Here is a 20655-nt window from a genome sequence, read left to right on the forward strand (position 1 = left end):
TTGCGATTCCAGCTCCATTTCCAGAGAATGTCCTATCTTTTCAGCTTCCTCAGCTAAGGATTCTTCTGGCTTAGATTCTGCAGTCCTACCTCTGTTTGTTGCCTGTTGGGCGATTGCAGGTTTGGCTAGTGTGACGATAGCTTCCACAGGCTTATTAATATTACACAAAAATAATTGGGTTTGAACTGAACGAGGCTTAAGATATAATAAATTGTATTTATTCCTTAGAATAAAGGTGAACACAACAGATAATGCAGTAACAAACAAGAAGTACACTTACATTGGGGTTGGGGAATGAGAAGTATGATGAAGCATTTCTCTCAACAGTCAGGAAATCATTCAGGTGAGATCAGGTTACCATATCAGCAAACGAAAACGAATGAAGACTTTGCATGAAGACCAAAAATGAAGACAAAGGATAGATGGGGAACAGCAAGTTATAGACCTTCTGTCCCTCTATCTGTAACATTAAGAACCTGTGATTGGTTTGCAATTATCTCCAGCCAATCTTTGATGGGGGGACACATTTTAGGACAGGCCCCCCTGCTAGCTGGCACATGTGCAGTAGAACTCTGGGGTCTCCTTTCTGAGGCCCCACATGTGCAAATGGAATGCCAGGCCAGCTACCCCTCCGGATCTTGGACAAGATAACCTGTGTTGGACAGTGATAAGTGGGAGACTTAAAAACTGCTATGGTATGCGCCCCCTCCACTCTCACATAGACAGGGTGATAAAACCTTTTGAACAAAGCTTAAGTTCTAGCCATTGGGACCCTATGGCCATCTGTCCTCCTGATAGCAAGGAATTTCTCTGAAGCTTTGTCCATACCTTGAGACACAGTATTAACGGACTATTAACCCTTGTGCTCCCGGATGGATTCTAGTGTGTGTGTGCAGACACTGATGTACAATAACAGAGGGGCAACAGGAAAATACCCATTTACAGGTTATAACAGGGGTGAAATCACATTTCTGGACCTCAGTCCAGTTAACCCCTTGTCTCCCGGGTGGGGTCAGGGGTGGCCAAATGGGGTGCAACCCCTTTAATACCGGGCCACCCCCTTTCTCCCTCTACACAAACCATTGTGAAAACCATTTGCAAAACAATCCTGTAGTATCCCTGTGTGTATGTATCTCCATAGGGATATACATAAATACAGGGGAATTAAATGGACATTAAAAAAAAAACCGCTTGCTGCATGGAGCCCTAAGTCCCAATCAGCCTAAAGACTTTGTTTTCTGTTCTATTTCACCTGGGAAAGTCTAGTTTTTACCCCAGACCCCCAGTAAGTGTGTGTTCTCCTGTATTTTGTAACTCACTGTGTGTACGCCTGTTTCTATGGAATAAATGACTGTTTGTGTTACTATTTTGTATTGCTCAGTGAATGATCCCGGTATACAGGTGTATATACCTGGTCTCCCGGGACAGTAATAGATACCCATACTTTAACATTGGGAACTTGGAGTCTAGAACTTGCTCCCTAAAACATGTCCCTAGAACTTGGACTCTGTAATTGGGGTTTAGAACAGGCTCCTGCACTGTGTTTTAAAACCCAATTGCATTGCTTGCTGGCGGGGCACAGATTTCCCATAGACTCACATTACACTTCCATAACACACGGCGTCTTTATGTACAGACGCGGACCCGCAAATCCTATCTTATTTGCGGGTAAAATATCAGTAGTACCGGTATCGCCGGTCAGCAACAATTTACACAGATTTTAATTCTATTTGCCCCCAAACTTCCACCCTTAAACTTCTGTTCCCAAAGTCCCGATCCTGCAGCTATTTCCTATGGGGGACCCTAATCCCACATGGCATTCCTAGCTTCTAACCCTACAGGAGACATTTCAGTAGGACCCTATGTAGAAGGAAACACATTACATTACTGGACCCAAGAGCTGTCACTCTCAGCTCCTTACACACGTTTTTAGGGGCAGCCAGCCAGTCACAGTGGGACGGATCAACCCCCCCTATTTAATATGGTGAGAAGTGGGATCGGGTGAGCGGACGTTACTGCGCTGTTTGCTCTGCATTACCCACTTCTCACCGTTTCAGATAGAGAAGCGAGACCTTTTCCCGTATTGGAGGCATCTGTAAGTTAGTGGGCTGCAGAATCTCACTCTGTTTGAGTGTTTCCTGCCTTTCTCCTTTCAGGGTCTTTATTTCTTCCCTGTGCTTTCTCTGAGCTTGCTTCCACCTATCATTCATTATTTTGTGGAGCACTGTGAGCTTCTTCGCTTGGGCCGCAGATACTCGTCTCAGTTTCTGGACCTTTTTGCGCTCCCTCTTGTACCGAGTCACCTGGCCTCTAAGCTTGGCCTCTAGCGATGCTTTGGTGATGCTCAGGGTAGCCTGCAGTTTTTCCTGCTTCTTTGCGAGGACGCACTGGGTAATCAGACGTTCCTGCAGCACTTGTATTTCCTTAGGCAGGGACGAAACGCGTCAGAGTTCGCTCTGTAGCACCCTTTTAGTGTATATGCACTTTAATAAACTACCTTTTTATTAATTTATTTTGCGTGTGGACTTGGATTTCCTTTACCCTGACGGCAGCAGTGCACCGCCTACTTGTTCTATTTTTATTTCCTTAGCAGCCTGCAGATTTTCTTCCTGCAGAGTTCGCTGCTTCTCTTCGACATTCTGGAGGTGCGTACGCAGACCTTGCAGTTGGTTCTGCAGTCGGTGCTCTGCTTCAATTTTCTCATCTTCCAACCGTTTCTTTATTTTTTCAAGCTCGTGCAGCTTTTCATTCTTCCCATTGACGTGGTTTGTCAACTCCGAATTTTCTTTTTTTAATCTTAAATTTTCTCCTTTTTCAGTCTCTGTACTATTCAGGGCCTCCTTGCAGTCCACCTTCCATTTTTGCACATCTGCTTGGAGGCGGGCTGTCTCCTGGCGTGAGACTTCCATCTCCAGGTTTAGGTTCTGAAGCTCCTTCTGAGAGACTTTGAGATCTAAGTTAAGATGGAGGATAGTTTTCTTTGAAATGTCCAGCTCCTCAGGGAGACTGTGTAGTTCCTTTCTGGAGACTTCCAGTTCTGTGCGGCAGCTGTTGATCTCATGATGTGAGGCATCCAGTGCTCTGCGGAGTGTATGAACCTCCTTCTGAGATACGTCTACGTCTGTCCGGACACAGTTGACCTCCTGTTGTGAGGCATTCAGCTCTATGCGAAGAGTGTGAACCTCTTGCTGGAAGACTTTCATCTGCTTCAGTGCCTCCTCATACTTCTGCTTCAGCTTAGCCATCATTTTATCAGATTGGCTCTGCTTTTCATCCATGGCAGAAATAGTAGCGTTTGCAGTATCTAGCTCAGTCTTCAGATCGTCCAATTCTGTCCTGGCCAAAGAGTACATTGCGAGCACATGTTCCTGTAGCTCACGTTATTTTCCCGGAGCCGATCACAGTCACGCCTGGCAACCTTCAGGGCATCCCCACGGCCGGTCAAGGGATCGTCCCTCACCGGTTCCGGCTTTTAAGTCAGAGAGAGAAGAGCCGAACGCTGGGGAACATCTCACCCCGATAAAGAAGGAAATAGTCATATTTCCTGTGGATGGTGAGTACCATGTGACAGAGTGATGGTGTGAAAAAAAAGGCGCTAAAAGTGACAAATGCATAATATATACAATAGTGAATATTAGTGCAAATAAATGTGCAACAAATTGTGATAAAATTAAGGTTGTGACTCCCTATTCACACCCTCTGGTGGGGTTTGTCGTCACTTGTCCCCAAATGTAGAAACTTTTTCTTTCACAAACCAGGATGAGCATGGAGAAAAAACATCAATACAAAGATCTCAGTGCAGATGATAATTATATGTGAATACATTCAGATCTTGGCTCTTCTGTGTGCCCTACTCACAAGAGTTAAGTTGTATTTAGGGCAACATCAGAGAACTGTGGTAAATACTTCCTGAATAAAGTAAGGCTTCAATTCACAACCCAGCCGGGAGAGGCGATGCAAAGAAAAAGGAATATACCCATAGCACAGATCAATACGATAAAATCAATATATTTTTACACTCAAAAATGCGCACTTACAATAAAGCACTTTAATAACAGCATGTAACCCTGATAATGAAAGCCGGAGAGATCACCCAACACTGTGGCTCACCACACCGCCTCCGTTAAGGCGCCCGCTGTATTCACTGGAGATCTCCGCGTTCAGCTGCCTGCCTCCCGAATACCCTCGGGCTCAGCTCCGTCGCGGTCTTCCAGATGGCGCATCACTTTCGGTTTGGCTTTCGTGATGCCCTCAATGAAGAGGGATCTTCTGTGCTTGGGGGGAGAATGCTAAAAAGGTTGGAGGAGATTTTAAACTAGGATGGAGGGGGGAGGGGAATGAAACAGATAATGAAGTAAATGGAATAGAGGAGGATACAAGGGGGTTTGGAGGTAGAATGGGGGCAAGTGCAAGTTTGACAAACAGACACCCATAGTAAATACAGATAATACTAGAAAACTTCTAAAGACTAAACCAAGTGGGAGCAGATAAGATAATAGTACAGGCTGAAAAACAACTGAAATGCATGCTTGCTAATGCAAGAAGCCTGACAGATAAAATGGGGGAGCTTGAATTAATAGCTGCAAGGGAGCAGTATATCATCATAGGCATTACTGAGACATGGTGGGATGAAACTCATGACTGGACAGTTAATTTAGAGGGTTATTCCCTTTTTCGGAAGGATCGAACAAATGGAAGGGGAGTTGGAGTATGTTTATATGTTAAACCGGATCTAAAACCTATTATAAGGGACGATGTCTATGAAGGGAATTATGAAAGTATAGATACCTTGTGGATAGAAATTAGCAGGGAGGTAAAAGTATAAAGAAAATGTTTGTGGGAATATGCTATAACCCACAAAATATCTGTGAGATTGAGGAAGCTAAAATACTTTTGCAAATGGAGAAGGCATCAAAACTGGGTCATGTTTGCATAATGGGGGATTTTAATTATCCAGACATAGACCGGGGCAATGAGACTAGCATTACAACAAAAGGAAACAGGCTTTTGGGGGTGCTTAAAGACAATTATATGACCCAAATTATTGAGGAACAAACCAGGAGAGGGGCAGTTCTGGATTTGGTCATATCCAACAATATAGAAGTAATGACAAATATTCAAGTCCTGGAACATTTGGGTAACAGTGATCATAACATGGTCTCATTTGAAATAAGTTATCAAAAAACAGATTAGGTGGGTGAAGAAAAACGGCGGTCACTGCTACTCCACAAAGTACTCCAACCAGGCGCGTAAAAACTAAATAATTTTAATGATCAAAAACAAAAAAGAACTTCCACATGGTAGTGTACCTCTGACGCGTTTCGTTCTATAGTAGAACTTTATCAAAGAGTAACACTCTCTCCGTCCTTCTCACTCTAAATACACTAGGCCATACAGACATTGGTCAGAATACCTCACATGACCCGTCTCGGCCAATTGGCATCCGGCATAAATTTAGACTGGGAGCTGAAACATTTTCTGAACACCTAGCTTCATATATATATATATATATATATATATATATATATATATATATATATATATATATATAAAAAGCAGAAAGTAGCCGTGTTAGTCCAGTTGCGATAGTGCAGAATAAATGAGTTCTTCAGTATTAGGTGACACCTTTTTTATTGGACTAACAATTTATGTCATAGGACAAGCTTTCGAGAGTTCTCCTCTCTTCTTCAGGTCAAGCAATACTGATTTACACAGGAATCAATGCTAAAACAGTGTTTGTATATATATATATATATATATATATGCAAATGTCTAATGATCACTATAGTATAATAATATAAATAGAACCAATTGATTATTAAAGAGCTGGTACAGAAAAAATTAATATTACAACATGGTATATACATTAATACCTGCTATAAGAGCTTCAATGAATGCACACAATAATGGTGAGGCTGATAAGAAACAAGGTCTCATAGGCATTTCAATCCAGAATGATATCATTGAAACACATCATGTATATTAGAAAACTGAAACAACTTAATTTATTAATATTAACAGATTTCTAGCGATGTAATAGGATATGCATAACAAATCACAATGCAAAGATCCATATCCTGAACACAATACATATACATATACATATACATATACATATATATATATATATATATATATATATATATATATATATATATAGTGCAGAATAAATGAGTTCTTCAGTATTAGGTGATACCTTTTTTATTGGACTAACAATTTATGTCATAGGACAAGCTTTCGAGAGTTCTCCTCTCTTCTTCAGGTCAAGCAATACTGATTTACACAGGAATCAATGCTAAAACAGTGTGGAGAAAAACAAACAAAAAAAAAACAGATATTTACTGTAGATAAGGTCGGGTGTTAAGTGTTTGAAGCCAAGGGACAGTGTCAAAGAAAGGTGGGGAAGGGATGCTGGGGGGGGGGGGGGAGAGAAAGTGTGGATAAGAATAGAGGCAAGCAGGATAATTACAGACAATTTTGATAGGGTGTGAGAAAACCCATGTCCACATTAAGTCCCTTGGTTTTGGTGTCAAAGAGTCTTATCATTCTGAGCTCAAATGTTTTCCGTTCTTGGTGCTTTTAAACATTCCATTGAGGATTTTGATTTTTAAATCATTTATGGAATGATCTGGTTGTGAGAAGTGATGTCCCACAGGTGAGCAGTATCTTCCTTCTTCGTGATGGAGTATAGAGTGTCTGTGCATATTCATTCTTCCTTGTAGTTTTTGGCTGGTTTCCCCAATGTAGCAACCTTGGTCACATTTGTTGCATTGAATCATATACACTATATTCGTGGATGTGCAGCTGTATGATCCTTTAACATTGAATGTTCTATGGTTGTGACTGGCTGTGGGATCCTGGCAAATATGTTTGCAGAGTTTGCAGCGTGTGTTGCTGCACGGTTTTGTGCCGTTATTCATGTCTTTAAAATCGTTGTGAAGTTTTCTGCTGACTAATTTCTGTTTGAGGTTTGGTGGTTGCCGGAACGCAAGAATGGGAGGTTTGGGAAAGATTTCTTTTAATGTCTTTCCCAAACCTCCCATTCTTGCGTTCCGGCAACCACCAAACCTCAAACAGAAATTAGTCAGCAGAAAACTTCACAACGATTTTAAAGACATGAATAACGGCACAAAACCGTGCAGCAACACACGCTGCAAACTCTGCAAACATATTTGCCAGGATCCCACAGCCAGTCACAACCATAGAACATTCAATGTTAAAGGATCATACAGCTGCACATCCACGAATATAGTGTATATGATTCAATGCAACAAATGTGACCAAGGTTGCTACATTGGGGAAACCAGCCAAAAACTACAAGGAAGAATGAATATGCACCGACACTCTATATTCCATCACGAAGAAGGAAGATACAGCTCACCTGTGGGACATCACTTCTCACAACCAGATAATTCCATAAATGATTTAAAAATCTAAATCCTCAATGGAATGTTTAAAAGCACCAAGAACGGAAAACATTTGAGCTCAGAATGATAAGACTCTTTGACACCAAAACCAAAGGACTTAATGTGGACATGGGTTTTCTCACACCCTACCAAAATTGTCTGTAATTATCCTGCTTGCCTCTATTCTTATCCACACTTTCTCTCCCCCCCCCCCCCAGCATCCCTTCCCCACCTTTCTTTGACACTGTCCCTTGGCTTCAAACACTTAACACCCGACCTTATCTACAGTAAATATCTGTTTTTTTTTTGTTTTTTTTCTCCACACTGTTTTAGCATTGATTCCTGTGTAAATCAGTATTGCTTGACCTGAAGAAGAGAGGAGAACTCTCGAAAGCTTGTCCTATGACATAAATTGTTAGTCCAATAAAAAAGGTATCACCTAATACTGAAGAACTCATTTATTCTGCACTATATATATATATATATATATATATATATGTATATGTATATGTATATGTATTGTGTTCAGGAAATGGATCTTTGCATTGTGATTTGTTATGCATATCCTATTACATCGCTAGAAATCTGTTAATATTAATAAATTAAGTTGTTTCAGTTTTCTAATATACATGATGTGTTTCAATGATATCATTCTGGATTGAAATGCCTATGAGACCTTGTTTCTTATCAGCCTCACCATTATTGTGTGCATTCATTGAAGCTCTTATAGCAGGTATTAATGTATATACCATGTTGTAATATTAATTTTTTCTGTACCAGCTCTTTAATAATCAATTGGTTCTATTTATATTATTATACTATAGTGATCATTAGACATTTGCATATATATATATATATATATACATCATTCAATGACTATATAGCTATCTTATTGTTATAGCGATTATGATTCTTTGGGTATATATTCATTGTTCCCCCAGGAAGGAAGTACAGGCTCACCACAGACAGGGAAGCAGGGGCAATAGGGAGAGGCAGGTCAAGGGGAAGCAGGGGCAATAGGGAGAGGCAGGTCATTTCTGAGCAGTGATTCCCAACCGGGGTTCCGCCTGGCCGCCCCAGCGGTTTCCTGGCTCCCCGGCTCATCCTCTCCCAAGTTTCCCCGGCTCTTCCACTCCCCCCCGAGCCCGCACACAGCCGCGCTCTAGGGCACATGTGTACGCATGCGCGTGCCACCGCCTACTGCCCGCCCGCAACGTGCACGTCCGCCCGCAACCTGCACACCGCCGCCTACTGCCTGCAACCTGCACGCTGCCACTTGAGGTGGGGAAGATAGGGAGATGGGACATGCAGAGGGGCTTACCAAAGGAGTCCAAATTTTCAACTAGATTAGGGAATGAAATTAACGGTTTTGTGAGGGACAGTATTATATCGTCAGCAAATAGAGCTATCTATATTCATGATTTCTAACGTGAATTCCTGAGATATTGGGGTTGTTTCTGATTAGGGCTGCTAATGGTTCAATGGATATTGCAAACGAGAGGGGATAGGGGACATCCTTGGCGGGTTCCATTATTTATGGGAAATAGGGAGGAGTTGGCTGCATTGGTTTTGACTGTGGCTGAAGGGGAGCTATATAGAATTTTGATACTATCTATACATTTTTCGCTGAATCCCATTTCTTTTAGGGTAGCGAACATGAACTGCCAGTTAAGGCGGTCAAAAGCCTTTTCGGCATCTAGTGATAATAGGAAGGCCAGGGATTTGGATTTGTGAGCTATATGAGTATGGTTGATAAGACGCCTTGTGTTATCCAGAGCCTGTCTCCCCTTTATAAATCCTACCTTGTCCGGGTGAATCAATTTACACAACAGTGGATTAAGTCTATTTGCAATAATTATGGTGTATAATTAAATATCTGTGTTTAGTAAGGATATGGGTCTGTAATTGGAGCAATTTAAGGGGTCTTTGCCTTCCTTGGGAATAATTGCTATGGACGCCTGCAGCATTGTTTTAGGAGGGGCTTGTCCTGTTAGAAAGAGGTTAAATAATTTGGTGAGTTGGGGGATAACGACCATTGTAATTTTTTTATATTAGAGATGGGAAAGTCCATCCTGACCAGGAGACTATCCCCCCTTGAGGGATTTAATCACATCAGATATCTCCAGTTTTGTAATTGGCGATTCTAGCGGTAAAATATCTTCCGCCGTAAGTTTTGTAAGATTGCATTTGGATAAGAACGAGTGAATGTCTGTTGACAATTGATGTCCCCCTTCGTCTTTCTGGCAAGTTGTAAAGAGCGGTATAAAAATCTCTAATCTCCGAGGAGATGTGTCCAGGGTCGTAAGTTATGCCACCCTTTTGTGTGCGAATACAATAGCTAGGCATTGCTTTGCTTTTAGTTTATTTGCCAACATTTTGTCTGCTTTATTACTTTGGTCATTAAAGTGTTGTTTTGGCCAGCGCATGGCCTTCTCTGCTCTAGTGGCTAAGAATTGGTTTAATTCACCTCTTGTTTGTATAATTTGGCTATAAACTTGTTTTGTTGGAGTGTTTTTATGTAGTTTTTCTAGTTGTTCCAGTTTGTTAGTTAGGGTATCAATTTGATTTTTTCCCTGTTTTCTTTGCCAGGAGGACAAAGCTATTTATTTCCCTCTGATTACAGCTTTATGAGCTTCCCATACAGTGGAGTGGGGGAACGTCTGGAGTGGAGTTAATGTTGAAATATCACATCAACTCCTCTGAGACATAAGCTACTGTATCGTCATTTAATAATAAATATTCGTGTAACCTCCATTGCTGAATTTTTTCCCCTTATTAAAATGCTCCAATGAGGAAATGATTGTGGAGTGATCAGACCATGCCGAGGGCACAATATCTGCTTTAGTGATATTTCCACATAAATAGTAATCTATGACAATGTAATCGCTTCTAGAGTAGCTGTCGTGGGGGTGGGAATAGGAGAACTCTTTTGTTAGTGGATTGAGCAGTCTCTAGGAGTCAACCAGGCCTAGACGCCTGGCCAGTTCCCTCACACTCTTAGATGCAGTGCCCCAGAAAACCGCAGGAGATTTGCGTAACGTTTTGTCCATGGATGGATCAAACACAGCGTTAAAGTCGCCTCCAAGGATTAGTATGCCCTGTTGGACAGCCTCAATTTTTTTAAATTAGATTTTGAAAAAAATGCGGTTGACCCTCGTTACGGGCATAAACATTACCTATTGTGATTTGGGAGGAGTTTAGCGTGCCCACTACTATCCGGTATCTACCCACGCTATCTTTTTTAATAGATTGTAACGTAAAGTTCAGATCTTTATGGATCAAAAGCGCGACTCCATTCTTTTTATTGCTTGAAAGAAGGTGTTGGTCCCTCTGTCTCAAGTAGGACTCCTGGAGAAGAACCATATCTCCTTCCAGTCGTTTAATCTCCTGGAGAGCCACTTTTCTTTTTTGCGCGGAGTTCAACCCTTTTGCATTCTGGGAGATTATATTGAATGCCATTTATATTAGTATGGTAGTGCTTTGTATAAATAGGTGAAGCATAGACAACATTATTGGTGGGAGAAAACCCGCTGGGTGGGAGGGGTGGAATGGGATGACATGAGGGGAGTAGGGGGAGGGGAAACCTAACTGGGGTAACCTTGAGGCCACATGTCCCAACCTGTGGGCGGCCTGTACTTTAAAGACTCTGAAGCGGACAACTTTTCCAGCAACAGAGCCCGTGTGGGTGGGGGGCGGGGGCGATAGACCCGGGCCCATGAAAGGCCACAGCATAGCAATTCTACATTCAAATGCAAAAACACGGTACTGTAAATAACAGTAGCAATTTCAACATAACAGTTGTAGCTGTAGGGGACGCAACTGGAGAAGGGGACAATTCGAACTGGGAGGCCCAACCCTCCAACTCTCCCACATAAATATAAGAGACTCCTTGGGACCAAACCTTGATGATTCGACATCTTGGTGGTGTAAGACTAGAATGTAACCAAACTACGAGGTCAGTTCGGGTGAGTCTCTTCAGGTCTGTGGGACCACCAACATCCTGTTCGGATTCTAGAGGTGTCTTTTTTACCTAAAGGAAGTCTCTGATGTAGGAGGAAAACTATTAGTAAGGCAGACAGGAGGAAAATATAACCGATAAGTACATCTAACCCTAACTGGAGTAATGTTCCTTCAGATTTGGCTGGTCAGAAGACTCTTAACTGGGAGTCTCCAAGGTCTCCACCACCAGTGTGGAGGCTAGTCTGATCAGGAGAGTGGAAGAGAAGTTACAGTAGGTCGACAATGTGTGATGAAAACTGTCCACATATTATTAAGCTGTCTTTAGGCTTTGATGTTTGGACCCTGTTGCAGGGTACATGCAACTACACACGTGGGTTTCTTGCCAAGGCTTATTTATTTAGCCTTAACAGATATACAACACACAAAACAAAAATAGCTTTTCTTCAGCAAAAACAAAACGAAACAGTTTCTCTTTAGTTGACAGTGTGTAACTCAGGCAGCAATCCCCTTTCTAAGCAGGAGACAGACAGTTTATAATCCAGTTACTTTGTTTATCAGACCTTGTATCAGGAAATCTCTTTAGCAGCAGCTTACTCCTCTCTCATCAACAACCAAGATCCATGTGTCTACAGCCTGGGTTTTAACACACCTTGATTAGGCAGCTGGGATCCAACTAATTGTCCTGAGGTTCCCAGCTGAAGTTAACCTAGTCAGTGCTGCACTGCAGACTAGACATAGGTTTTCCAGGCATATAACTGGTGGCTTTTATTTACCCTGTCACATTCCTCCCCTGTTAGTGTGTGGCTGGGGCTACGCACGGCTGAAGCCCGACCATCCACCCCTTCTCTAGAAAAGAAGTCAGCATTTGCGTTCTCTTTTCCCGGCCTATGCTGAATCTCAAATGAGAAGGGTTGGAGGGCCATATACCACCTAGTCAATCTAGCATTGGAATCCTTCATGCTATTTAACCACTTCAGTGGAGCATGATCCGTCACCAAAGTAAAATGGACTCCTGCCAGGTAATGCCTCAAAGCCTCGATTACCCACTTTACTGCGAGGCACTCTTTCTCAATCAGGGCAGCTACCTTGTCGGCTAGTGGCCTTACTTTTCCACCTCCCACTGCATACCCTAAATATTTGGTTTCCGCTTTACCCAAGGCACATTTCTTAGGGTTGGCTGTGAGCCCTGCCTCTCTTAGAGATTTGAGGACCGCTTTCAGCCTATTTAGATGGGCCCGCGGTTCCCAGCTGAAGTTAACCTAGTCAGTGCTGCACTGCAGACTAGACATAGGTTTTCCAGGCATATAACTGGTGGCTTTTATTTACCCTGTCACAGACCCGGTGACACTTGACCATGCCGATCTTTGAGGTTTCGGGGCAGCTCCTCTGGTGTCCTGGGGTGCCACCCCCAAAGTGGACGATTTTAGGCCCAGTGTTTCCAGGGTTGATATACCCGCTTCAGATGAAGCCAGGACATGGAATGTATTTTTATAAGAGAATAATATTTTGCAGGGCAAACCCCACCTATATTTAAGTCGTTTTTCATGCAGGATGAGTGTGATCGGGCGGAATTCTCGACGTTTGGCTTGAGCCAGGTCTCGGAATAGTTGTAGTGTAGATCCTTCAAATTTTATTTGGCTTTGAGCTCTGGATGCTCTCAGAATTTTTTCCTTTGTTCGGAAATAGTGAAGTCGGACAATAATGTCCCGTGGTTTGTCCCCTGCCAGGTTTTTGGACTTTGAAGCCCTATGAGCTCTGTCAGTTTGAAGCTGTTCTTCCACCAGGGCCGGGACAAGGGATATAATGAGTCTTGACAAATAAGCATCCAGTATGTCGCTAGTTATTTCCTCAGTCCGCCTGGATGTGTTTTCGGAGTCTTCCAATTTTTCTAGTATTGAGTGCACCTGCGTTTGTAGTTCAGCTATGTCCTTGGAGTGTTGAGCCTGTGTTTGGGTTGTGGCTTCAATTTGTTTGTGCATTTCAACTATACGTTCTGTAATGGAATACGTTTCTTCCTTAATATTATGTGTAAGTGTTGGGGTTCAGCACGCATTGCTGCTTTGAGTTCTTTAATGAAGCCCTCCATGTCCTTTTTAGAGACAGTTTGTGATTCACTCTCTGGTGATGATTCTCTACCTGAGCTCCTCCCTTTTGACGCGGAGTCCCATCTTCCCTAGGCCTCGTGGATTTTTGCTGGAAGAATTGTGAAGCTTCCTGAGAGAGGGTTTGTTTAGGTTTAACAGGCATGGCGTAGTGGTCAGGATATTTCGCTATTGTTTAAAGTCGGATTCAGAAATCTTATGTAGCTTACAGGGACCCCACAGTTTCAGGGGTAACCAGGGGGCTTAACCTTTATTGTATAGCCTGGTTACCCTCTTTCGTCACAGTACCTCCCCAGGTATGACACTCCAACTACTGGTTTTGGCAACATAGTACCCATCCAGGCTGCAACTGCAGTCTAGGCCCTGCGCAGGAGATTAACCCCAACACTGCCTGTTCCTATCAGGACTTTGTGTTGTGGCCAGTGGAAGGCTATAGCCAGGGGCACTTGGCTACATTTGGAAACAGCCTGAATGTGAGAGAAGGAAAGGGAGGAGTCAAATTTTGACCAAGGCAGCGTGCTTGGGAAATTGGATGAATAGTAGTTTTATTGACTGGGCAAAAAAGGTTAAAAAAAATGGAGCAATTGGGCCTGGTTTAGATGCTCATGTAGTCTTCTCCCACCTATCTTTACACTGTAGATGTCTGTGTGGTTGGGTTGATATCATTAACTCACTAGCCTGATAGATCAGCATTCCTTAACTTTACTTCTCATGGACAATGTCAATGTTTGGAGGATGTATATGTACACTTAGATAATCAATACAGTAATAAATACATATATAATTTGTATCAAAATGAATTAATTGGGTGAGCTGCCATCACTTGATATTTAGGGGCACAATTTTAATACCATTGGTATAGAGTAGAGAGAACATTTTGTTAAGTAAGGATAAAGTAAATTCTGCAGGGTGTTTTTTTATTTCTTATTTGCTTTATTTGATTTACAGATTGAAAACATTTGAGTTCTGTCTTTTTGTTTACTTCTGTTAGAGAACTGCCTGAATGAGGAGCAGATCTGGAGCTCTACCATGTCCAGAAGCTGGTTGACTCCTTGCAGCCCAGAAGTGCCAAAAACCAATGATTCCTGCCACACTTTGGACACGTGCAAGGAACTAGTGCCACGTGATGGTGAATTTAAAGGCCTTGTCCAGCACACAGCACAGACTGACTCGTCAAGCAAAAGATATGAGAGAGATTCAAGAAGTCGTGGTGCTCAGCTTTTTGTCCGTTGTGAGTGTGGTTTAAGCTTCTCACGGAATAGTGTCAACACTAGCCAGCAACACTTTACCTGTACAGACTGTGGGAAAAGGTTTTCACTGAAGGGGAAAGTCCTTCCACACCAGGAGAATCACAAAACGGAGAAACGTTTTAATTGTACAGAGTGCGGGGAAAGCTTTTCACTGAAGATCCAGCTCCTCGAGCACCACAAGGTTCACACAGGCGTGAAACCATTCACATGTACAGAGTGTGGGAAAAGCTTTTCATCGAAGAGCTACCTCCTAACACACCACAAGATTCACACAGGCGAGAAACTTTTCACATGTACAGAGTGTGGGAAAAGCTTTTTATGTAAAATGAAGCTCCTCGACCACCACAGGTATCACACAGGCGAGAAACCTTTCACATGTACAGAGTGTGGGAAAAGCTTTTCATGGAAGAGTAGCCTCCTCTTCCACCACAAGATTCACATAGGCAAGAAACCTTTCATATGTACAGAGTGTGGGAAAAGCTTTTTATGGAAGAGTAGCCTCCTCCTCCACCAAAGGATTCACACAGGCGAGAAACCTTTCACATGTACAGAGTGTGGGAAAAGCTTTTCACGGAAGATTGTCCTCCTCCTCCACCGCAAGATTCACATAGGCGAGAAACCTTTCACATGTACAGAGTGTGGGAAAAGCTTTTCATGCAAGAGTAGTCTCCACACACACCACAAGATTCACACAGGTGTGAACCCTTACACATGTACAGAGTGTGGGAAACAGTTCATTACAAAGTCCCACCTCCTCAGACACGAGAGGATTCACACAGGTGAGAAACCTTACACATGTACAGAGTGTGGGAAACAATTCATGACAAACTCCTACCTCCTCAGACACGAGAGGATTCACACAGGGGAGAAACCTTTCACATGTACAGAGTGTGGGAAAAGCTTTGCACGGAAGACCCAGCTCCTCAGCCACCACAAGGTTCACACAGGCGAGAAACCATTCACATGTACAGAGTGTGGGAAAAGCTTTTCATGGAAGAGCCAGCTCCTCAACCACCACAAGGTTCACACAGGCGAGAAACCTTTCACATGTCCATCCCCACTAATGAGCTGTGCTCCTACCTCAATAGACTTTTCACAATCATCGACACAGCCTTAGAGACGAGGGAAATGGAAATGGACCAGGCCCACAGGGCATTGGGCACCAGATCTGAAGATCCTAAGAGTTGCAGGGATGTAATAGTCAAAATGCATCATACTACTAAGGACAGACTTATCAATCACTGCAGAGAAAAAGGGGACATCTTTGAGAACACTGCACATTTTCAATGATTAATAATGGAAAAGAGATTGTCTTACGGTATCTGGAAGAAAGTGAAAAGTTCCTTTATGCCCTTGAGATCTCATCTTCGGAAGGCTCAAGCCCAACACCGAAATCGCAGAGTCCTGGACGACTTGGACCCCTTACACGCACATCGGAGAGATTGGCCTCTCATAACCAGAATCGCCAGCGACCTACAACTAAGGATTAAAATGGATGTGAGCTATTTTCTTGTCGGCGACTGAAGCCACAATATGTGAGTCTTCAACGCAGTTTGAATGTTTCAGACAGGGCTCTTGAGCCTTCATCTACAAATTTTCCTGCCCACTCTTTTGTAATTTTTTGAGGGCCCTTAAGGCTAGATGGTCTCGTCTCGGCCTTTGTAGAACCGGCTTATTAGCTCTCTTCTCAGGATCTCGGCTAAGGACACCGGGCACTGAGGGGGTTGGTGTCGGGGCCGACCTCGGCTGTTGATTTTCCGGCCCCCGACAAGCTTCTTATAATCCGATCTGCTGCACTCGACCAACCCGGACACCTCTAACTTGGCCATAGACTCAGCGGATCAGCCGAGAGCACACACAATTAGGTTTGAATTGCCGAGCAGTTTCTGATAAGGGCTTCTAGATGGAAGTTAAGTTACTCTGCTTCTCTGATGTACAGTCCCTACCCGTGGCCCGACCCGCATTGTCCTGATAAGGGCTCCGGCCCCAACGGTTGACATATTACTTCTGGGGCAGTTCTTGGCTGACCTGATTTGGAGAGGCTCCTGCTTTATATTTGGTAATTTGTTTTGAGTTGCTGGGCAGGGTGCAGACCTTAAAGATTGCTCACCATTAAGATAACCTACTCTGATGGTCAAGGTCCGACTCGTAGGTTCACAAAATACGTTCCCACTAAAAGGATGACTTTACGAGGACATAGAGGTGTTATCGAGTCAAGAAATTACCATTATAACAGTTTGAAAAGTTAATTCATTATCTATTTAAAATGTTTAAAAGTTTGTAATATAAAAGCAAGGGTGTAGGTTAGTATGTTTTAGGTTGGTTGTATATTTTGACATATTTGGACAATTAATGAAGTGGGATTATCACGCCGAAATATTCCGGCTCAGATGATGGTTGAAAGCCACTGCCCGCAGGGAGCGATAATCAGTTAAAACAGTTAGAAAAGTTAAAATATGTATAAAGGTAAGTTAGGGCTGAGTCCCTGGGTGTCTCCTGGGTTTGAGGGGATACATCCCTGACCCCACTAGACACTCTGCTACTAATATCCCCCACCCGGTTGGGGGGAGAGGGCCCTCTCTCTGAATTATTTAGAAGTAATGGGGGTATATATTGATGCGCATGGACGTGCAGGACATTGCAATTCAGTGAAACGCTAAACTAAGCTAAATCCAATCAAGTTACAAGTCACCAGTTAAAATGTGATTAGAGTTCTGATCAGGCTAAAATCGGGAGCAATCTTTCGGTCCGGGAAGCACAGCCTGTGTTATGGATTACAAGTATCTTATGGCATATGTAGCATAATTAATACAGGTCACAGGTTCATATATAGTATCATTATAAGGCCTAGTATAGCTTAGAGCATATTGTCAAAATCCTAGCTTTTCTTGTATTAGAAATAAGGGTTGTTTTTGCTAAGAAATGGACAGGTTATTTGTACATAGGTACATACAAATAAAAGGGGAAGTAACTCGGGGTAAACAGGCCGTGGTTGCGCTGTGGTCAAACGGTAGATGCTGAAACACATCATACGTCAGTAGGCTGTAAATGCTGATAGGAGAAGACGCCTCACAAGGAGGAAACATGCGATGCACCGCCGTCAGAACAAATGGAAGGCTGGTCAGCTGACTGTGAAAAAAACTTTATTGCTCCCAATGTAGAGCTAGCACACTTTGACGCGTTTCAGCCAATTGGCCTTTGACAAAGGCCAATTGGCTGAAACGCGTCAAAGTGTGCTAGCTCTACATTGGGAGCAATAAAGTTTTTATAAGTTTTATAGTTTTTAGCAATAAAGTTTTTTTCACAGTCAGCTGACCAGCCTTCCATTTGTTCTGACGGCGGTGCATCGCATGTTTCCTCCTTGTGAGGCGTCTTCTCCTATCTGCCATTTTCGGTCGCACGCCGGGTTGCTGGAGCAGAGACCACTCAACACACCGCCGGTCATTGACCGCCCTCACGACGGACGAGTCGTTCGAGGGTTGGCGGTGCTACACACCGGGACATCCATCACGGGCACGGCATCCACAGCTGGTCAAGGGTGAGTCTCATAACATTTTATTATAGTGCTCTTGGGGAGCCACATCATTGCTAGAGACCCTGGCGCCCTGTCAGCTTTGCCCTATGCCTACAACTTATACTTGGAAGAGATATTTCTCCAGCAACTTTTACACATTTCTGAGCACCTATATTGGTGCATCCCTGCACCTATGTTTTTCCTGTAAATGCTGATAAACAACATACGTCAGTAACCACAGAGTATGGTCACATATCACACGTTTGGCACGTACGCAGTAACAAGACACAATATATGCCTGCATGACTCCATATTAATTAGAACCGAAGTGTGGAACCACACAGATGAGACTTACTGAGACTGGCTGACCCATCATAAATATCTTTGGTTTGTGAGTATGACATGCATATTAACTAAATAATCTCTGCATAGTTAGAAATGGATTGTTAGCTTACTGTTAGCTTACAAGTAGCTTGTTGTGATATTTCTGATTATTGTTGTGATACAATAAATGACAAACCTTATCTTATACAAACTCTGAGTGACCTTTCTTTATAATAATCTCACAATACTCTTGTTAGAGAGTGTGGCCGAGAATCTACACTGGCGACACACTTTATTCGAGCTTGGCTAGTCCCACGAATTCGGGTATACCCGGGTGTATTGAGGTTTGTGACTGTTTTCTGCCCGAGTACATTGGGTTATTTTCCAAGCAGGGATTGAAGCATTTTATTCCCGCTGGCTGCAATACTGCACAGTATATATATATATACTGCATTACAATTCATGAATTTATGCCATCTGGTAGACACGCGAAGCATTGCAGCCTATTAAATCCTAATCATTATCATTTAACAGATCAACCGCCCATCAGCCAGGCATGAACCCAGGCTGGGAAGGCAAATGCAACGGGGCTTGTCAGAGGTGAGGAGCGGCGCATTCCAGGTATCTGCCAGGTACATACCGGGTATTTGCTCGAATAAAGTGTGTCGGTGCAGTACAAGTACAAATATCGTGGTTTGTGTTTCTGCTTAGGGCAGGATATAACTCACCACGAGGCATTACTTGGGAGAGGAAGGTTGGCAGCGAGCCCAAATTATGGCGCCCAACGTGGTTAATTACTCATGAGTTGTATAAATAAGTCATAAATCTTATGTTACCCATTTAATCTTTAAAGTACACGTGTATGCTATTTCCTCTTTATAATAGAGAAGGTACCATTTTCATTGTGTATATATATATATATATATATATATATATATATATATATATATATATATGGGAAAAACAGGAAGAGAGAGCGCACGCCCATAGCGTAAAATAGTATTTTAATGAGGGGAGGGGGAAAGGGGGGATAAAAAATGCACTCACAAGGGTACAATAAAAACAAGCATTGTGTGATATAATCACCACCATCCGGTTCGTGTCTGCAGCGTCTTGGGGCAGTCCCAGTATTGCAGTATCAGGATCGTAGTCCCAACAGGTATCCAGGGCAGGTAGTATTCAATACAACTGTATTAAAGTCCTGGAAGATGGCTCCGTGTAGTACAGGCTTCTGCAGCAGTTGCGCATGGATCCGTCCGTTCCAGCGCTCGGTGATGACGTCAGTGTCAATGCGTCTGACGTGATGACGCTCCCTGACGCGTTTCGTCACTCTCGGGTAACTTTTTCAAAGGGTGATTGATAAACATGCTATATACTCCTATCTAACAATAGACACCACAGCTGATCCAAACGCATACCAGTACATACAATAGGCATATAACCCGTTGACACATACGATCATCAATTTGACATATAATGCAGCGACTGTCATTTTGGGGCAACAGCCTGTGATTGCTACAGGTGTGGACAGACATGGTCCTATTAATTCTGGTGCGAAATATGGGGAGAATCGCACACACTTATTTACACCAGTTACATTACCTGAGTTAACACAAGCTGCACGGGATGTTGCGACAGAGCGTGCTAATGCTGTTGCAGAAATCACACTGCTAAGAGAAATTATTAATGTCTTCTTGGCAACAAGAGGAGCTCAAGCGTTAATTGACGTGCCAGCTCGGGTACAAGTCTGTATCCCTATGGCCAATATTAAGGCAACAATTGGTTAATTACCTACAGTGGCGACCAACTTTATTCGAACTCGGCTAGTTCCGCGAATTTCAGAATATCCCGGTGATGTGCGGTTTAGTATCGTTTTCTCCCGGAGTGTATTGCGTTATTTCGCGCCCGTGATTTAAGCATTTTATTCCCGCTGGCTGCAATACTGCAATGCCGTGTAAAAACGCATGGGGGCGTTTGCGAGCTGTTGTCTTTGAAGTCTAATACCTTCGCGATTCAACCTACAGTACAGTCTTTGCGTGCGCGCGCAGTAATAGTAAAATTGCATATTTAATTTTATTTTAAAGTACAGTACTGTACTA

The 20655-nt window shown here is 43.0% G+C and overlaps 1 protein-coding gene across 1 annotated transcript; it reads left to right on the forward strand.

The window, feature by feature from the left end:
- Positions 1 to 3478: 3478 nt before the first annotated feature.
- LOC142492509 (uncharacterized) lies at positions 3479 to 17785 on the forward strand. The gene is made up of 2 exons (XM_075595200.1): positions 3479 to 3553; positions 14460 to 17785. The coding sequence occupies exon 2, from the start codon at positions 14498 to 14500 to the stop codon at positions 15833 to 15835; it is 1338 nt and encodes a 445-aa protein (XP_075451315.1). The 5' UTR covers positions 3479 to 3553; positions 14460 to 14497; the 3' UTR covers positions 15836 to 17785.
- Positions 17786 to 20655: the final 2870 nt, after the last annotated feature.

The sequence above is a fragment of the Ascaphus truei genome, chromosome 4 (assembly GCF_040206685.1).
Source record: "Ascaphus truei isolate aAscTru1 chromosome 4, aAscTru1.hap1, whole genome shotgun sequence".
NCBI lineage: Eukaryota > Metazoa > Chordata > Amphibia > Anura > Ascaphidae > Ascaphus > Ascaphus truei.

Bases quoted from the DNA above. Each gene is read 5' to 3' on its own strand.
- LOC142492509 (XM_075595200.1), top strand. From the start codon at position 14,498: ATGTCCAGAAGCTGGTTGACTCCTTGCAGCCCAGAAGTGCCAAAAACC.